General features: G+C 37.8%; 1 protein-coding gene and 1 pseudogene across 5 annotated transcripts in view; both read left to right on the top strand.

The window, feature by feature from the left end:
• Positions 1 to 17529, top strand: part of SLC35B4 (solute carrier family 35 member B4) — a 45788-nt gene that overhangs the window by 10912 nt on the left and 17347 nt on the right. For 3 of the 5 annotated variants that reach the window (XM_077857405.1, XM_077857406.1, XM_077857404.1), the window contains exons 3-9: positions 6515 to 6617; positions 7972 to 8021; positions 10312 to 10393; positions 10614 to 10674; positions 12388 to 12497; positions 13929 to 14004; positions 16756 to 16831. In XM_077857405.1, the coding sequence (XP_077713531.1) occupies positions 6515 to 6617; positions 7972 to 8021; positions 10312 to 10393; positions 10614 to 10674; positions 12388 to 12497; positions 13929 to 14004; positions 16756 to 16831 (558 nt within the window). The remainder of the gene's footprint in view (positions 1 to 6514; positions 6618 to 7971; positions 8022 to 10311; positions 10394 to 10613; positions 10675 to 12387; positions 12498 to 13928; positions 14005 to 16755; positions 16832 to 17529) is intronic. The other 2 variants (XR_013357169.1, XM_077857407.1) reach the window with 1 other exon arrangement.
• LOC144289250 (U4 spliceosomal RNA) lies at positions 13837 to 13909 on the top strand (annotated as a pseudogene).

Genomic DNA, 17529 nt, shown 5'->3' with positions numbered 1-17529 from the left:
GTATTTTTGGCACTTTAGACACAGTCTCTCAGATGTTAGTCCCCTATCTTCTGGATGTTGGCCTCACTGAAATAAATTCCTTGTTTCACCACCACTCTTTTTTCTTCCTTCAGATTTTGTGAGCGGCCAACGGCCAAACCTGGTCTGTTTAGGACCCCTGGAGCCAGGTGTTCTTGGGCTCCTGCGCCCTGGCTAAACTAGCTCTATTTCTCACTGCTTTGTTTCCTAACACATCCTACTTTCCTGCCATACAGGGATATTTTCCTTATTATTTCTACTAGCTTTAATTACATATTAATTAGAATTCTTCATTTTTAAGATTTTATGTATTTATTCATAAGAGATACAGAGAGAGAGAGAGACAGAGACACAGGCAGAGGGAGAAGCAGACACTCCTTGCAGGGACCCTGATGCAGAACTCGATCCCAGGACCCTGGATCACAACCTGAGCCGAAGGCAGATGTTCAACCACTGAGCCACCCAGACGCCCTCTATTAATTAGAATTCTTAATCCTGAGAAACCTTAATTTCTATGAAAACTAAGAAGTAAGCTATTGGGGGGCTGTCAGTGTTACCAGCATTTTTTTGAACTTGAATTTTATGAATACATTTCAAAAATTTTAAAAGCACATCCCTTTTAAAATTTTCCAGTGGAGTATTAACATATCCAAATATTTTAGTTTCTCTGTAATAAACCAAAAGTAGATAAATTTAGTTTAATAATTAACGGTTTAGCATTTTGTCTTTTTTGGAAATTATCTAGATTTGTTGTCAGTCTTTGCTTTACTTCCAGTTAGTTAACGTACAGCATTATATTAGTTTTACATGTATGATATAGTGATTCAGCACTTGATATATCACCCTGTGCTCATCGTGACAGGTGCACTCCTTAAACCCTGTCACCTAAGTCACTCATCCCTCCACCCCCACCCCTCTGGTAACCATCAGTTTGTTCTCTATAGTGAAGAGTCTGTTTCTTAGTTTTTCTCTTTCTCCCCTTGGTTATTTATGTGTTTTTTTTTAATTCCACATATGAGTGAAATCATGTGGTATATCCATTCTCTGACTTACTTAGCATTATACTCTAGCTCTATCCATGTCATTGTAAATGGCAAGATGTCATTCTTTTTATGGCTGAAAAATATTCTGATATATATAGATACCACATCTTCTTTATCCATTCATCAGTTGATGGACACTTGGGCTGCTTCCATATCTTGGCTATGGTAGATAATGCTGCTATAAACATAGGGGTGCATGTATCTCTTTGAATTAGTGCTTTTGTATTCTTTGGGTAAATACCCAGTAGTGTGATTACTGGATCATAGGGTAGTTCTTTTTTTAACTTTTTGAGGAACTTCCATACTGTTTGCCACAGTGACTGCACCAGTTTGCATTCCCCAACAGTACATGAGGGTTCCTTTTTTCTCTATATGCTCACCAACACTTGTTGTTTCTTGTGTTGATTTTTAGGCATTCTGACAGGTGTGAGGTGATACCTCATTGCAGTTTTGATTTGCATTTCCCTGATGATCAGTGATGTTGAGCATTTTTTCATTGTCTGTTGGCCATTTGTATGTTGTCTTTGGAGAAATGTTCATGTCCTCTGCCCATTTTTAATTGGTTTATTTGTTTTTTGAGTGTTGAGTTTTATAAGTTGTTTATGTGTTTGGATGCTCTTTATCAGATATGTCACTAACTAGTGTGAGAAGAATAAATGTTAACTCTTCTTTAAATGTCCCTGTGAAGCCATCTGGTTCTGGACTTTTGTTTGTTGGGAGTTTTTAAATTATTAATATTGATCTGTTTATTGATAGTATTGATAGTTTTTGTAATTTATGGGTTCCTGGGAATTTATCCATTTCTTTTACGTTGTCCAGTTTGTTGGCATATAGTTTTTCATAATATTCTTTTATAATTGTATTTCTGTGGTGTTTGTCGTTTTTCCTCTCCCATTTGTGATTTTACTTATTTGGTTCCTTTCTCTTTTCTTTTTGATAAGTCTGGCTAGAGAGTTATCAATTTTATTGTTTCAAAGAACCAGCTCCTGGTTTCGATTTGTTCTATTGTCTTTTTAATTTCTACATCATTTATTTCTGCTCTAATCTTTATTACTTCTTCTGCTCTCTTTAAGCTTCATTTGTTCTTTTTTTAGCTCCTTTAGGTGTAATATGTTATTTGAGATTTTTCTTGCTTCTTGAGGTAGGCCTGTATTGCTATAAAATTCCCTCTTAGAACTGCTTTTGTTACACACCATTTTAAACCATTGTGTTTTCATTTTCATTTGTTTTTGTGTCCTTCTTAATTTCTTATTTCCTGATTGATTCCATTCGTTGTTTAGTGGCATGTTATTTAACCCCCATGTTTTTGTGACGTTTCCAGATTTTTTCTTGTAGCTGGCTTTTAGTACCATACCATTGGATTCTTTTCGAATAGTCTTTTTTAATTTGTTGAGGCTTGCGTTGTGGCCTTGATATGTGATCTTTTCTGAAGAATGTCTGTGTGTATTTGAAAAGAATATGTATTCTGTGTTTTAGGATGGAATGGTCTGGATATATCCATTAAATCCATCTGTTCCAGTGTGTCTTTGAAGGCCATTGTTTCCTTGTTGATTTTCTGTTTAAACTATCTATTGATATAAGTAAGGTGTTAAAGTCCCCTACTATTACTGTATTATTATGAATTAGTTCCTTTATGTTTGTTATCAACTGTTTTATGTATTTGGGTGCTCCCATGTTGGTTGCATAAGTATGTATAATTGTTATTTCTTCTTGTTAGATTCTATTATTACTATTTTTAGTATTATTTACTATTTACTATTATTACTATTTACTGTCCGTTATTACTATTATTATTACTATTATTACTATTTACTGTCTTTGTCTCTTGTTATAGTTTTTATTTATTTATTTTTACAGTCTTTGTTTTAAAGCCTAGTTTGTCTGATATAAGTATTAATATTCCAGCTTTCTTTTGACATCCATTTGCATAAATGTTTCTCCATCCCTTCACTTCAATCTCTGCATATCTTTAAGTCTAAAATGAATCTCTTGTAGACAGCATCTGGATGGGTCTTGTTTTTCTTATATATATTGTCGCCCTATATCTTTTGAGTGGAGTGTTTAGTCCATTTAAATTCAAAGTGATTATTTATAGATACATATTTATTGCCATTTTATTACTTGTTTTCTGATTGTTTCTGAAGACTTTTGCTGATCCTTGTCTTTCATGGTTTGCTGGTTTTCTTTCGTGATATATTTAGATTTCTTTCTCTTTATTGTTTGCATATTTATTACTGGATTTTGATTTGTGTGTTAGTCTGTCTCTTGCTCTTCTCTGCAACAACAGCTCCAGGAGTCATTTCTCTCTCAAACTAGGTTTGTATGTATATATAACATTTTCTGCATATAGCCGTCCATATTAAGTTGATGGTTGTTTAAATTTAAACCTATTCTTTACCCCTCGCTTCCCCACATTTTAGGTATACGGTGTCATGTATTACATCTTTTTATTTTGTGAGTACCTTGACTGATATTTTACAGAAATACTCGTTTTTACTGCTCTTGTGTTTTCTACCTTCATATTGTCATTTTTGGTCTTTCCTTTCCACTCAGAGTCCCCATTAATATTTCTTGCAGGGTTGATTTAATGGTCACAGACTCCATTAGTTTTTGTTCATCTGAGAAACTCTTTATCTCTCCTTCTATTCTGAGTGATAGCTTTGCTGGATAGAGTATTCTTGGCTGCAGATTTTTCCCATTCAGCACTTTGAATGTATCATGCCACTTTTTTCTGGCTTGCAAAGTTTCTGCTGAAAAATCCCTTGATAGCTTTATAGGGGTTTCCCTAATATGTAACTGTCTTCTTTCATCTTGCTGCTTTAAAATTTTTTTTTTATCACTGTGTTTTGCCATTTTAATACAATATATATTGGTGTGGAACTTCTTTTGTTGATTTTGTTGGGGATTTCCCATGCTTCCTGGATATGGCATATCTGTTTTCTTCCTCTAATTAGGGAACTTTTCAGTTATTATCTCTGCAAATAAATTTTCTTTATTTGCCCTCTTTTCTTTCTCTTTTTGTAGGACACCTGTAATGCAAATGTTACAATGTTTTATGGAGTCACTGAGTTCCCTAAGTCTGTTCTCATTTTGGATAATTCATTTTTCTGTTTTGTTCATCTTGATTACATTACATTACTCTATCCTCTGGGTCATTAATTCATTCCTTTGCTTCCACCCTGCTATTTATTGTATCAGGCATGTTTCTTGTTTCATTTATTGAGCCCTTTATTTCTGCTATGTTGTTATCTCTGTGTTAAGGGTCTCATTCATGTATTCCACTCTTTTCTCAAGCCTGATGAGTATCTTTGTGATCATTACTTTAAATTCTGTATCAGGCATGTTATTTTTGTTTCACTTAGATCTCTGTCCATGGCCTTTTTCTATTCTGTCATTTGGGACAGATTCCTCTTGTCTTCCCATTTTGTGTAAGTCTCTACACCTGTTTCTCTGTGTTAGGAAAGGCAGCTACATCTCTTCTTGAGGTTATGGCTTATGAAGAAGAGGTCCTGTAGTGCCCTGCAGTGTAGTGTCCCCTCTTACCCTGCCACTTCAAGGAGTATCTCTAATGTGTACAGCATGTGGTCTGTTGTTGTGTCTTGGCCACTTTATCCTTCAGGCCAGTTGTCTACAGAGGCTTTCTTTGCCTCTTGTGGGCAATGTTTGGTGTCTGGCCTGAATGTGCAGCATTTTAGCTAGTTGTGCACTGGTCTGCTCATGAAATGAGACCTTTCATCACTGCCACTGGAACCAAGGCCCTGCAGAACTCCCAGGTACACTTCAAGTCACTGGTGCCACACACTGTATTTCCCCAGGCTGTTTGCCCTACCTTCTCTCCAAGAGTGGCCCCAGTGCCTCAAGGCTCTATCTGAACGAAACCCACTGACCTCTAGACCTCCAGGCTTTAAGCTCCACTGACTGCAAGAACTCACGAAATTCAGCCCCTCTCACTTTCCAAGCCAATCACTGTGGGGATTTGTTTTCTCTGTTGCTCCACGTGTGTTAGTCTGTCTCTTGCTCTTCTCTGCAACAACAGCTCCAGGAGTCATTTCTCTCTCAAACTGTGTATCTGCACTTCCCACCTTCCTTGATGTGGCCTCTTCTCCACCTTTAGTTGGAGTTTGTTCTGCTAGTCTTTGGGTCAATTTCTGGGGTATTTAGGTTGATTTGATAGTTATCTGGAATGAAGTCAGCCTAGGGTCTTTCTACTTCTAGAAATAATCTAGATATCTAATGAATTTAACTTAATTCATCATTTAACCTAACTCAGCAAAACTTTAAGGTTTTAGGTAACCAAAAAGAAATTGAGAAAACTATTAGGTAGACATAAATATTGTTGAAAGTTTATTTATGAACTTTTATTTATCTATTTAACTTACTTGTCTTTAATAACTATGTTTAGATGACCTATAAAAACTAAATTAAATATTAGATGAAGTCAGCCATTATCCTAAGCTATTAATTTTTGTTGACAGATCTTATAAAGGACAACATGAACTTGTTTAAAGGCTAGTAAACTGAACTAGAATAACAGTTACATATTTAGTGTTGGTAACTCTAAAGACATGTCTGTTTTAATTAAGCCATCAACCTTAAACTAGCATTTATATTGAATATTTTTTCAAACCATGTGAACTTGAAAAGTGGGTTAATTTCTTTTTGAGAATTGCAGAATGCTTAATTCTTACAAGTGCCTGCCTTCAAACCAACTAAATAGAGCTTTTACAAATTAATTTTAGCAGAACCCCCCAGAAGTAGAAAATACCACAGAGCTACACCATGTAAATATAGATAGACATGAACATACAGACAGAGAGCCTTTATAGCTTCAGGTTTTATTTATTTTATTTTTTTTCAGGTTTTAAATTACTGCCAGGAAATAGGTTAGGTACAGGATTTACGGTAATAATGATAAAAGTTAAATATCTGTTATTTTTCTGGTAGATGGAATAAGGCTATATCAGTCTAGATGGCTAAAGCTTTGTTTAGTATTTGTGAAGACACTTAAGATTTGAATTTCTTCTTGGCAAGTCAAGTTCTAAATGACCTCTCCCCCTTGTGTTTTTTCTTGATAAGAATTACCACTCTGAAATTTGTATTTTAGAGGGATAGACTAGAAAGGATTTCCTAGAGAAGACCAGTAGAATATTGAATATTTACATCTTAAAGCCACAGGGAAAGAACACAAGCTTCTCCTAGAAGGACTCTTACTCCCTTAAAGTCAGAATTTTTATACTTATAAGTCTTTTGAGATAGGGGAGTTTGTTAGTCTGGCTTTGGATGTATTTTTATGTGTGCTTGATATTGACTTCACATTATAGTAGTATTAGAATCTTTTAATCTGTAGGGACTAAAACAAAATACCTTTCTAACCAAAAATGACTATTCCTTCTAAACTTGATTTTCTTGAAATAGTAAACTTTGTGTGATATGCTGTGATCTCTGCATTTTAGGTACTATGCCGTGATGGTAACCATGTTCTTCACTGTCAGCGTGGTGAACAACTATGCCCTGAATCTCAACATTGCCATGCCCCTGCATATGATATTTAGATCTGTAAGTGCTGCTGGCTCACATGCATATGTTCCTCTAGGAAATGAAGCTAAGTGGGTAGATTGAATACTTGACAAAAGTAGAAAGAAAATAAAGTGTGAGTAAAGGTTGGCTTTCATCTGCGCAGTAATGAGGAAAGTGGACAGTTGACTTTTATCCCTCTGAAGTCTTATGGGTGATCAATAAAAGCTGAAATTTCCCTGGGAAACAGATTTTACATTTAATTTCCTTCATCTGATTGATTTTATAGTCAGGCTTGCTATGAATGTTATTTAACTTATTTCTCATTACTTTTTATTTCTATCCTAAAATTACACTTACTTCTAGTACATAAACACTTTCTTTTTCTGATGCCCCCCCCCCTTTTTTTTTTTAAAGCAAGAGACTTTTGAGATGAGGGGAAATTCTTTTAAGGTTATTTATTTTAGAGAGGGTTGGGTGCCTGCACTCAAGTGCTGCAAGGGGCAGAGGGAAAGACTCTCAAGGAGACTCCCCACTGAGTATAGAGCCTGATGCAGGGCTTAATCTCACCACCCTGAGATCATGACCTGAGCCAAAACCAAGAGTCGGATGCTTAACCAACTGAGCCACCCAGGTGCCCTAAATAAAGGGAAATTATTGAAGGTAAGGTTTGTCCCAGAGCAGCAGAGGTTTCTTCTTCCTCTCACGTTTGGTGGGAGATCTGCAAATAGTTTGTGTATAAATAAATAAGAACAGAGCACTCTGTGAAGAGCAGGAAAAACTTCAAGGGGAATGTAGTTAGGATTGCAGAAGAATGCAAATTGGTGACCGTTGGAATTACAACATTTCTGTGTAGTTTGAGATTTCTGTGGGGCTAAAGGTGCTATCCCCAAAGGAACTTTTCAGAGCTAATTATAATTACAAAAATGACTTTCAAAGACCAAGCACATAATAGACTTTCAATAAACTCTTGCTGATTGAGCGACACCTTTCCAGAGAAGAGAAAGATCCCTGCATGCCTTCTTTCATTAATTAAAACCGGGGATGAGGAAAAGCTTAATGGAAAAAAAGCTTTGTAAAAGCTCTTGTAAATTTGATGGAAAATTAAACAAAATTAAATCTACAGTATAATTTGTTTCTGCTAGCCTTAATTTCAGCTCTGACCAATATTTAGAGAATTGACCATTTTTATTCTCATTATCTTCAGAAGGTTTATTTTACATAACATTTGTATGGTTTATACTTTTTGCCATTATAAGAATAAGTGAAGCTTACTAATTATTAATCCTAACCTCCTTTCTGGCTCTTTTTCTTGCTTGTGCATGTTCATATTTATCTTGAATTATTTTCTTTCTCTGGTGCACTAAACCTCTATTACTGTTGTCTCCTTTTACAGGGTTCTCTAATTGCCAACATGATCCTAGGAATTATCATTTTGAAGAAGAGGTAAACAGTACACTTTCATATTTTATGTACAAGAAGGATATCCAGAGCCCTGTCCATTAGCTGGATTCCTTTTCTCGTAGTGGTGATAAGTTTGCTTGTGATCATCTAGCTTGTTTCTTAGTGTTCTCTGTGGCAGTGCTGTGTATCTTGAGGCAGTGGGCCAGGTAAGGAGCCCCACCTGTGGCTTTGGAGCAGCATTTTCTCTGTAGAACTAAATAGCTCTTGTCATCATGAATCTTTAATACCATAGTAACCTACGAAGCCAGTTGATCTAGAACTTCACTCTCCCATATGGTCTCCACTAGCTACATGGGATTATTTACACTTAAATTTAAGTTATTTCAAATAAAATAAAATAATTAGTTTCTCACATTTTAAGTGCTTAGTAGTGACATGTGGCTAGTGGCGACCAAGTTGGAGAACCCAGATACAGAACATTTTCAGCTTCATGGAAGTTCTTGGACAGTGCTATCCTAGAAGGAGTTTATCAGCACAATGTGATGAACTAATGATAATCATCCATATTAGGAAGAAAATTCCTAATGAAGACCCAAATGGCCAACGAGATGGAACAAGAAGTTTTCAGGACTGTTCCATGTGGCCGTCACCAGTGGGGGTCTCTAGGATGTGGTTGGGAAATACCAGAAATATCTGGGATACTTTCTCAAAGTATGGATCTTCTACCTTCTTTCTGAGCCTTACCCCTTACTCCCAGGGAGGAGAGGAGCTGGGGAGAGTCAGCACATTGTCTGGAACACTTCACAGGAAAAGTTCACCCTCAATGTTAAGATCACAACTGCACAAGCTCATGCCAGCTTTTCTGTGTATTCAGTATCTAGCCCCAGTATTAGAACTCTAGACCAACTTAAAAAGTGCTGTCAATTAAGAGTGTGGGAACCTAGAGTTTTTAAGTAATAAGAGCTGTGTCATAAGAAGGACAGTTGTCCCTCCTGCTTGGGCTCATGAACCCATTATCTTCTGAGGCTTATGCATTCACCAAATGAGTACAGCTGCATTCGGGTTTGTCACGTTGAAGTGACTGCTACATTTCTTGGTGGTATAGAATTCATGTTGGGACAGACCTGCTGTCCTTCCAACCTTTAATTTTGTGCAATAGGGATACAAAAGATAATATTATGAAAGGAATGTATTCTCCTGATAGTGCTCTGAAATGTCAGGGGCCTTTGTTAAACATCCATTTCCCTGAAGAACTTGTTTTGGGTCTGACCCCTTGAGTCTACCCACGTAAGCCTGTGTGACTCTCCTTAGTGCGTATCACCCAGAAAGCAGGGATTTCCCTAAGGTAACTATGTAATATCATGAATTAGTAAGTTGCTGTCTCCTTTTGCATATCTTGAGTAGAGTCCCTTTGGTCCATAGTGGGTTCCTCATTCCGGGATTTAAAGACCAACTTTTTACTTACCTTAGCCTGCCCTTCATTAATTCTTAGGCCTGAATCATTTCCTGCCTTGCCCCTCTCTCGTCTGGTGTCCTGCTCTTGGCCCCGGATCTGCCGCTAGCCAGTTCTGTTGGCCCCTTATGAGGTGATGTGACCAGAACCGTACAAAGTACTTGACAGGAAATCTCGGGAGGTTCATCCTATCCATTTAATTCCTTTTCATTCTTGCCCGAGGCCTTTCACTTTTATCAGTAAGAGCACAGGAGGGATGTTAATGCGGTTGTTTTAGTTCATATGAAACGCCACTGTTCTTACCGCCAGCAGTCCTTTTAGTGTAATATTTCTCCCTTTATCCAACTTATGTGCCAGCATTTAAAAGCAACATTGATGTCATTCAGAGATGTTACCAAAAAAAAAAAAAAATCTTCTCTTGAAAATGGACAGTTGAATGATTTCTTGAGCATTGAATCCTGCTCCGAGCATTGAATCCTGCTCCTTGTCCCTGATGCTCCATTCTTCCTCTTGCGTGGCATGTCTCTGACGCTCAGGTTTGGGGCCTTAAAGAGGAAGAGCAACAGGTGCCAGTGAAGACCTGTCTGGCTTTCACTGGAACTCTTGAGCAGAATGGAATGTCATGTCTGCTCTATGTCTTTTTTTATTATTTTCTGGTGAAACAATCTGTCGGTCCACAGACTATTTAGGCAACACTGAGAAGGGGTGTTCAGTCCTCAGTCAGCATCCTGATTCTTTCACACACACTTACATGTGCTTGATTCCATTGGCTATATTGTGGGGATTTGTACTCTTACCCAACATCCAACTGTGAATGTCATGTGGAAATTCGTATCTGTGCATTTGTTTTCCTAAGGTGGTCTGTTCTTGTTTTTGCAGATACAGCATATTCAAATATACCTCTATTGCCCTGGTGTCTGTGGGGATATTTATTTGCACTTTGATGTCAGCCAAGCAGGTGGTAAGAATCACTTCACAAATCCTTTATGTTCACTGCTTGCCGTGGGGGCCCCAGTACTTTTTATTGATGCAATACATGCACATGCTTATGCAATAGAAGGATTCGGGTCTCTGCAAGAGAAAAGTGGAGGTCAGTGGGTAACACAGAGGGTTCCTTTGTACCCAAGCACTTTGTGTGAAGTTTTGGCCTCTGTACCTGGTGTTTTTTTCTTATTTCCTAGACTTCCGAGTCCAGCTCAAGTGAGAATGATGGATTCCAGGCATTTCTAAGGTGGCTACTAGGCAAGTACAGTAATTACACTAAAGCTAATAGCCTCTGCAGTCCTGTTTGCTGAGTTTTCTCCTGAGGGACAAGTTTCTTGGCAAGAAGCATTGGCTCAACAGATTATGCCACCGAAGAGAGAGGCACCTGGGATCATCTAGCTTTGAACTTTGGTGTTGAACATGAAAAGAAGACAATGTCCATGTTTGGGGTAGTATGTATGACAACACGGGGCCACGGTTTCCTTGGCTGCCACTGGCCTAGAAGGAAACGTACATGTCCGCTTGCCCGTCACTCTCCCTGGGAGCGAGTGCTTCGAGTGTCATCCATTTCTTCATGATCTGTCTGCTGAGGTGCAGCAGTAAATTTCCAGGGGACTCATTTCTAAGTCTTAGATTCATTTTCTTTATAAGCTAGCTGTTCCATAATGAGTGTTCCCAAACCCGCCTAATCATCAGGATCTCCTAGGGAATTTTTAAAAATAAGAGTATCTCTTTGTGGAATTAATTAGACAACTCCTATAGAGCTTTGACCTCATGTTGTAGGATATGGAGGTGGAACTCTTTCCAAGTGCAGTTGATGGCAGCACCAGATTAAGATGAAGCGGATGAGAAATAGTACAAAAACTCCATTCTCCCTGTTGCTTGGCTTGGAAACTATCCCTTTAGGTTGCTCTTCTTCTTCTTTTTCTTCTTTTTTTTTAAGATTGTATTTATTTATTCATGTTGGGGGGTGTGGTGCACAGAAGGAGAAGGAGAGGGAGAAGCAGGCTCCCCACAGAGCAGGGAGCCAAACACAGGGCTTGATCCCAGGACCCAGGATCACGACCTGAGCCGAAAGCAGAAGCTTACCCCACTGAGCCACCCAGGCGCTCCTAGGTTGCTCTTCTTAACGTAGATCTGTATGAGCTGTTAGAAAACACTCTATCCAATAAGAAAAATTTGCAGAGGATATGAACATACAATTCACAGGGAAAAATTAATGTCTGATCATTGTACGTTCAAACTCAGTAGTCTTAGAATCTGAGAAATGCGAATTGAAACTAAAATGCAGTACCTTTTTATTTTCGGTCCACTTTTATAAGGCAAGAGAGTAAATGATTATTTTCATTGCTGAGGGTGCAGGAAGACAACCATTTTTGTATGAATTGTTTATGGTAGAAATTGACACAGCCTTTCTGGAAAAATTTATGTTTTGGGTTTTAAAAATGTCTGTACCTTTTGACTCGCTAATTCATTTAGCAAAGTTTATCCTAAGGAAATCATCAACATTTTGTTTAAAGATTTATGTCCAAGGATGTACATGGATTTTAATGGCGAAATAATTGGAAGTAATCTAATTCTCATGTTGTAAGACATTTAATATGGTCCCTCCACGTGATAGAGTCATGGAGCCATTAATTCATACCTTTGAAAAAATTTTAATGAATGACTTGAAGGAAAATCCAAGAAAAAGATTGTGAAGAAAGCAAGAGATACAACTGTGTATTCATAATGATCCTATTTTAGTGTAAAAAATACATACATACATGTATATATATAGAGAGAGAGCAAACTATTATGGACTGGGTAGTTAGTATACTGTGGTTGAACTTCATTTCTTTTAAAAATGTTGTGTATGTTCTACAACTATCTTGTAATATATGTAGAACAGTCAGTGTTCTTTAGGAAAACATCTGGAAATGAGCAAATCTAGTATCTTGTAGCCTAATTTTTGTTTTTTGTTTTTTTTAGGGATTGGGGCACTGACTTTTGCACTTCTGATGTCAGCAAGGATGGGTATTTTCCAAGAGACCCTATACAAACAATTCGGGAAGCACTCCAAGGAGGCTTTGTTTTATAACGTAAGCAATTTCTTAAACCTGGGGAAGATAGAAAGTACCGAGTTGTAGTGTGTTATTTCAAATGAAATATGCATTTTTCTGATATAGTTAAAGGACCAAGTATTTTTAATAGGCTACTACTTGTATTCTGAGCCACGATTCTCTACGTGAGATGATCATGATCAGTCAGCATGAAGCTAGCATGTCTGCTAACCAGGAACAATCCCTGGGAATGAGGACCTTTACCCCCAGTGTTCCTATAGATAAAGTCAAGTTAAAACTACCATGGGAACTTAGAATAAGAAAATAAGTTCCAAAAACAACATGCTGAGGGGGATGCTGGCAGGCTGGCAGGCAGGCATTTGAGGGAGAGGGGAAGAGAGGTGAGAGAAGTCTCTCCGGGGAGCGCTGTCTATGATGGGGAGTTTCATTAGCTAATACTGTGCACTTCCACCTCTTTTTTGGAAGCTGCTGAGCTAGAGCCACCTCCTCTAACTCCTCCTCCTCCAACCTCTCTCCTATGGGGAGAACGTCCAACCTAGGAGCACTAAAGTTGCAGAAAATCAGTTTGAGATATTTAATTGGAGCTGGAGTACATGGCTGGGCATTAAAAAAAATAAGGAACAGTCTATGTGGTTCACATCTTTCTTTTAGAACAGTACCTGGCACAAAATGGCTGCCCCGTACTGTTAGCTATGATTCCATACCATGGTGGTGCCGGGTTGTTGTCACACCTGTTTACCTGTGCTTCCGTGTTGTTTCCCCTTCATCCTCTTTTGATTCTTGTCTTTGTTTTCCCTGACCTCATATTGTCCTCAAATCTCATTTTTCCACAAGTTACCTGAATGCCCTGAGATCTGCCTTTGCTTACTTCATAAATTGTATTTATTTTTAAATTTTTTCCAAGAATAGAAGTGTTTTTACTTTTTTTTAATTTAATTCAGTTAGCCAACATATAGTACATTGTTAGTTTCAGATGTAGATTTCAATAATTCATCAGTTGCCTATAATTTTTAAGTCCTTATATTTGCTATTTTCAAAAGGAGCAAAATGTAGGAAATCCTGTGGGCCAAATGACTAAGTTTAAATTTTCCTTTTGTCGCGGGAAGGATGCTGGTTCCTTTTATTTGTTTAGTGTGTGATGATCAGCTGACTCCACTTCTGAAGGGCAAAAACTGTGGCATGTGGTCGATGGCACACTGAAAAAGCCATGTGGTCCAAAGCACCGGATACATTTAACCTAACGAGTCTAAATTGCTTTTCTTGATACTGCTTGTCAAACAACTTGTGAAACTGTAAGTCATTGTAAAGCCACTCTACATATTCTGTGAAGTAAGTGTCTGTATTTAAATTTACATGGAGCTTTGCACAGTGGCAGTATCGTAGCCAATGAGGTGTATCCGAGGCGCGATTATTGCTAATTAAATTTACATGGAATCTTTTTTCTCGTAGCATGCTCTTCCACTTCCTGGCTTCATCTTCCTGGCTTCTGATATTTATGACCATGCAGTTCTATTCAATAAGTCAGGTGAGTGTGGGGTCATCCAGTAGGATTACCTGACAGATTCTGAGGCCAACTCTCACCGTTGCTATTGACTTGACCACCACTTTTTTCATGATCTTACCCAAATCCCTGCCCTGTTGGAAGCCATCCTCAATCCACCTCCCAGAAAGATAGTGCTGTTAGTCAGCAGTTGCAGCCACGAAAGCTCTATACAGGTGCTTTCTCAGTTATTTGCAAGTGATGTCAAAGTATCTTCAGATTTTGTCTTCTGCTTTGGAATTTGTTTTTGCATTTGCATGTGGAATGTTTGATGTTTTGAGAATGCAAAAAAAAAAAAATAGCAATAACACTCTGCAGAGATGGGACTGTGAGAAACTGGGCAGCAGTCCAGCTCTTTCTGCTGCCGCCATACCTCTTGTGCTGGTGAAGACAGACCTGCTCGCACACCCAAGTCCTAGCTCCCTTGGAGCAGAGGGAAACAAAAACACGAGGGGACTTTTTTCCGAGGTACAGGATAAGTAGGCAGCAGGAATAAGCAAAATTTGCTTAGATGTCTACAGGGTAAGTTAGCTCTTGTTATAAAGTGGCTTTTTAATAAACTAGCTATAAATTGCCAATTAACTGGAAAGGAATTACTTATGTGATTATCTACTAAAAGACATACAGTTTATACAGACAGAGGAACACACAGGAACAAATAAACATTTGTAAAAATAAGGCTTTCCATTGCTCATGCCTAAAATGGTTAAGTATATTTTGTAGAATGGCAGTGTGTGCCCTATAAACAGGTTTGCCATCTGAACCTGCGTTGTGAAGTTGTGAATGCTTTCTGTTTGAGTTTGCAGTGTTGCCTGTCCCATTCGCCCACAAAAAAGTGTATCAGAAAGTTTCTATGTCTCTGAATTAATCATTTCTAACTTGTTTTTTAAAGATAAAATTGACACATAGCCATTTTGACACAATGATTTTTTTAAGGTCTCTTGTGAGTCTCCACATAGTGTCAGGCTACTGAAATAAACATTATCAGATCTCTTGGGATTGATTTTGATATAGTTACTAGAATGCTGCTTCTGAAAGTCACAGGTATGGGTCTTTATATAAAATATATTTTAGATTCTTTCAATTTTGGGACACTGGGGTGGCTCAGCAGTTTAGCGCCTGCCTTTGGCCCAGGATATGATCCTGGAGTTCCAGGATCGAGTCCCACATCGGGTTCCTGGCCTGGGGCCTGCTTCTCCCTCTGCCTGTGTCTCTGCCTCTCTCTGTCTCTGTCTCTCTGTCTCTCATGAATGAATAAATAAAATCATTAAAAAAAAAAAAAGAATCTTTCAACTTCTTCAAAATCATCCCTTAGTTAAGAATATGCTTTTTCTTCTCTTCCTTGCCTTGAGGTTATCTCAGCTGAACATATTATCCTTGAATTTGTTAAGAGAATTGAATATCCATCTAAATATTCTGAGTCCTACAGCTTGGCTCTTCCCCAGCCAATTAATTCAGTGGATCTCTGAAGTTACTAAACAGTAATAATACTTGTTAACTGTCTTTTCATTTCAGTATGTCCTAAGTGTTTTAAAGATAACAGAAAACCAGATTATGGGAATTCCCCACAAATCCAGACAAACAATTATATTACATTTATGTATATGGCTTTTTCTTTTTTTTGCCAAAGAAAGTAGCTATACTGTATAGTTCAACCCCCCAAACAACCTGGGAATTTTTAAAAAACTGATCCTTTAAGGATCACTATGTCCTTACTCTTTGATCTTGAATATTTTATTTCCTCCCAAATATTCACTGTGTAAGCATCATTATATAAAACGTAAGAATATATTTAAAGGAAGAAAAGTTAGAGTTCCATTGCCTTAGATGGCTGCTAATTTCATTTTATCAGTTTCTTCCCAGACTGTTTCATATATTCCAACATAGTTGTCATCCTCGTGCAGATAAGATTTTATACTTGATTTTTCACTTTCCTTCTTTTTTATGTGACTGCATATAATCTTGATGATTCTTTTTTATTCAAATGTGTCATGCCTCACTTAGTGAAAGTTCCTTTGCTTACAGAGCCATTGCTCTAAGATTAGCCATTGAGATTGATTCAGTTTTTCCTCATTATAAATAGTACTCCAATCAATGGAGGACTTTCTTTTGCTTCTGAATGAGGATTAATTCCTAAGAATGGCTATAAATACTTTTATTGCCCCTTAATATAAGCATTATGAAAGTGATTTAAGAAAAAAGTGATTTAAGAAAAAAAAAAAAATTAAGATTAAGCACACCAATTGATACTACGACCAACTGAGTGGTTGCCAATTTCACTAGCACCTTTCTAGATTAGGATTTTATAAATTTTTAATTGCTGTTTTAATAGCTGTAAAATGGTAGCGTCTTGTTTAGTTTTGCATTCTTTGATTTACTAGTAGGATTGCATGTATTTCCAAATGGCATTTAGTTACTGGTTGTCTTTACTCCTGTGTTGATTGTGTGTTAAGACCATGTCATGCTTAACTTCTCTGTACTCACAGTGTTTCTTTGTAAAATGAGGTCCTATTCAGGTATATGGTAGAAAATTTATTTTACAGTGTAAAGAAATCATAATTTAAGAAACCAATGTAATAACTCTTGAGACCGATGTAGCCTGGAATCAAGACAAGTTTTACTGTGCTGTACAGTCCAGATCTGTTTGCAAAGGAAGTAATGCTGCGATCTCTATTCTGTTCAGTCTCCATTAAGCTGTCAAAAATATATGACGATCTCTCCTCTTAATCTTTGCAGAATTGTATCAAGTCCCAGTCATTGGTGTGACAGTGCCCATCATGTGGTTCTACCTCCTGATGAATGTCATCACTCAGTATCCTTTGCAGTCCTCTGCCATATGGTCTGCTCTGTGTTATTTTGACATAGGAATGTTTATTCTTCTAATGGTGCCATGATAGGAGTTTCATTTCTGCCTTGATCTGTTCTGGACTACCGGAGACAGAGGTGCCCATCAGTTAGTGCCTTTGTGGAGGGCCAAAGAAATGTTAGTGGTGCTGTAGGCCAGGAAGTCACTGGCCACCATAAGGAGCTTGCTCTGGGTGGAGGGGTAGAAATCACTGGATAATTAAGTATTAGTAGATGACATGAATGCTCTGTGATTTCTGCTGGGGTTTTTCAGTAGCTCAGGATATGTCATAAGCCACCACAAAATTCTGCAAGAAATTTCAAACTAATTAAAACCTAATTTTTTAAATTAAGGTTCTTTTGAACAACCTTGAGTACGTTATAAAAGTCATTAAGGCTTTGAAACAATGAAACAGGTTGAGATTGGTCTCATTCCTCTGACATCACCTAATAGATTTGCCCACAGAGCTCCTTTTTGGATGAGTAGGTGAGGCCCGGGTCCTATAAGGTGGGTTTGCTGACCTGTATTGAAAGTGTTCCCCACCGTCCTTCACTATCGGGGACGGGACCCTCACTGTACACGGTGTGAAGAATTCAGAACAAGAACGGTGGGAGGTCTGCAGGCAGTTTCAAGTTCGGATCCACACACGAATGGTAGGACGTTCA

This window comes from Canis aureus, chromosome 18 (assembly GCF_053574225.1).
Source record: "Canis aureus isolate CA01 chromosome 18, VMU_Caureus_v.1.0, whole genome shotgun sequence".
Taxonomy (NCBI): Eukaryota; Metazoa; Chordata; class Mammalia; order Carnivora; family Canidae; genus Canis; species Canis aureus.
The sequence above is the reverse complement of the archived record's forward strand: the minus strand, read 5'-3'. Positions and strand labels throughout refer to the sequence as shown.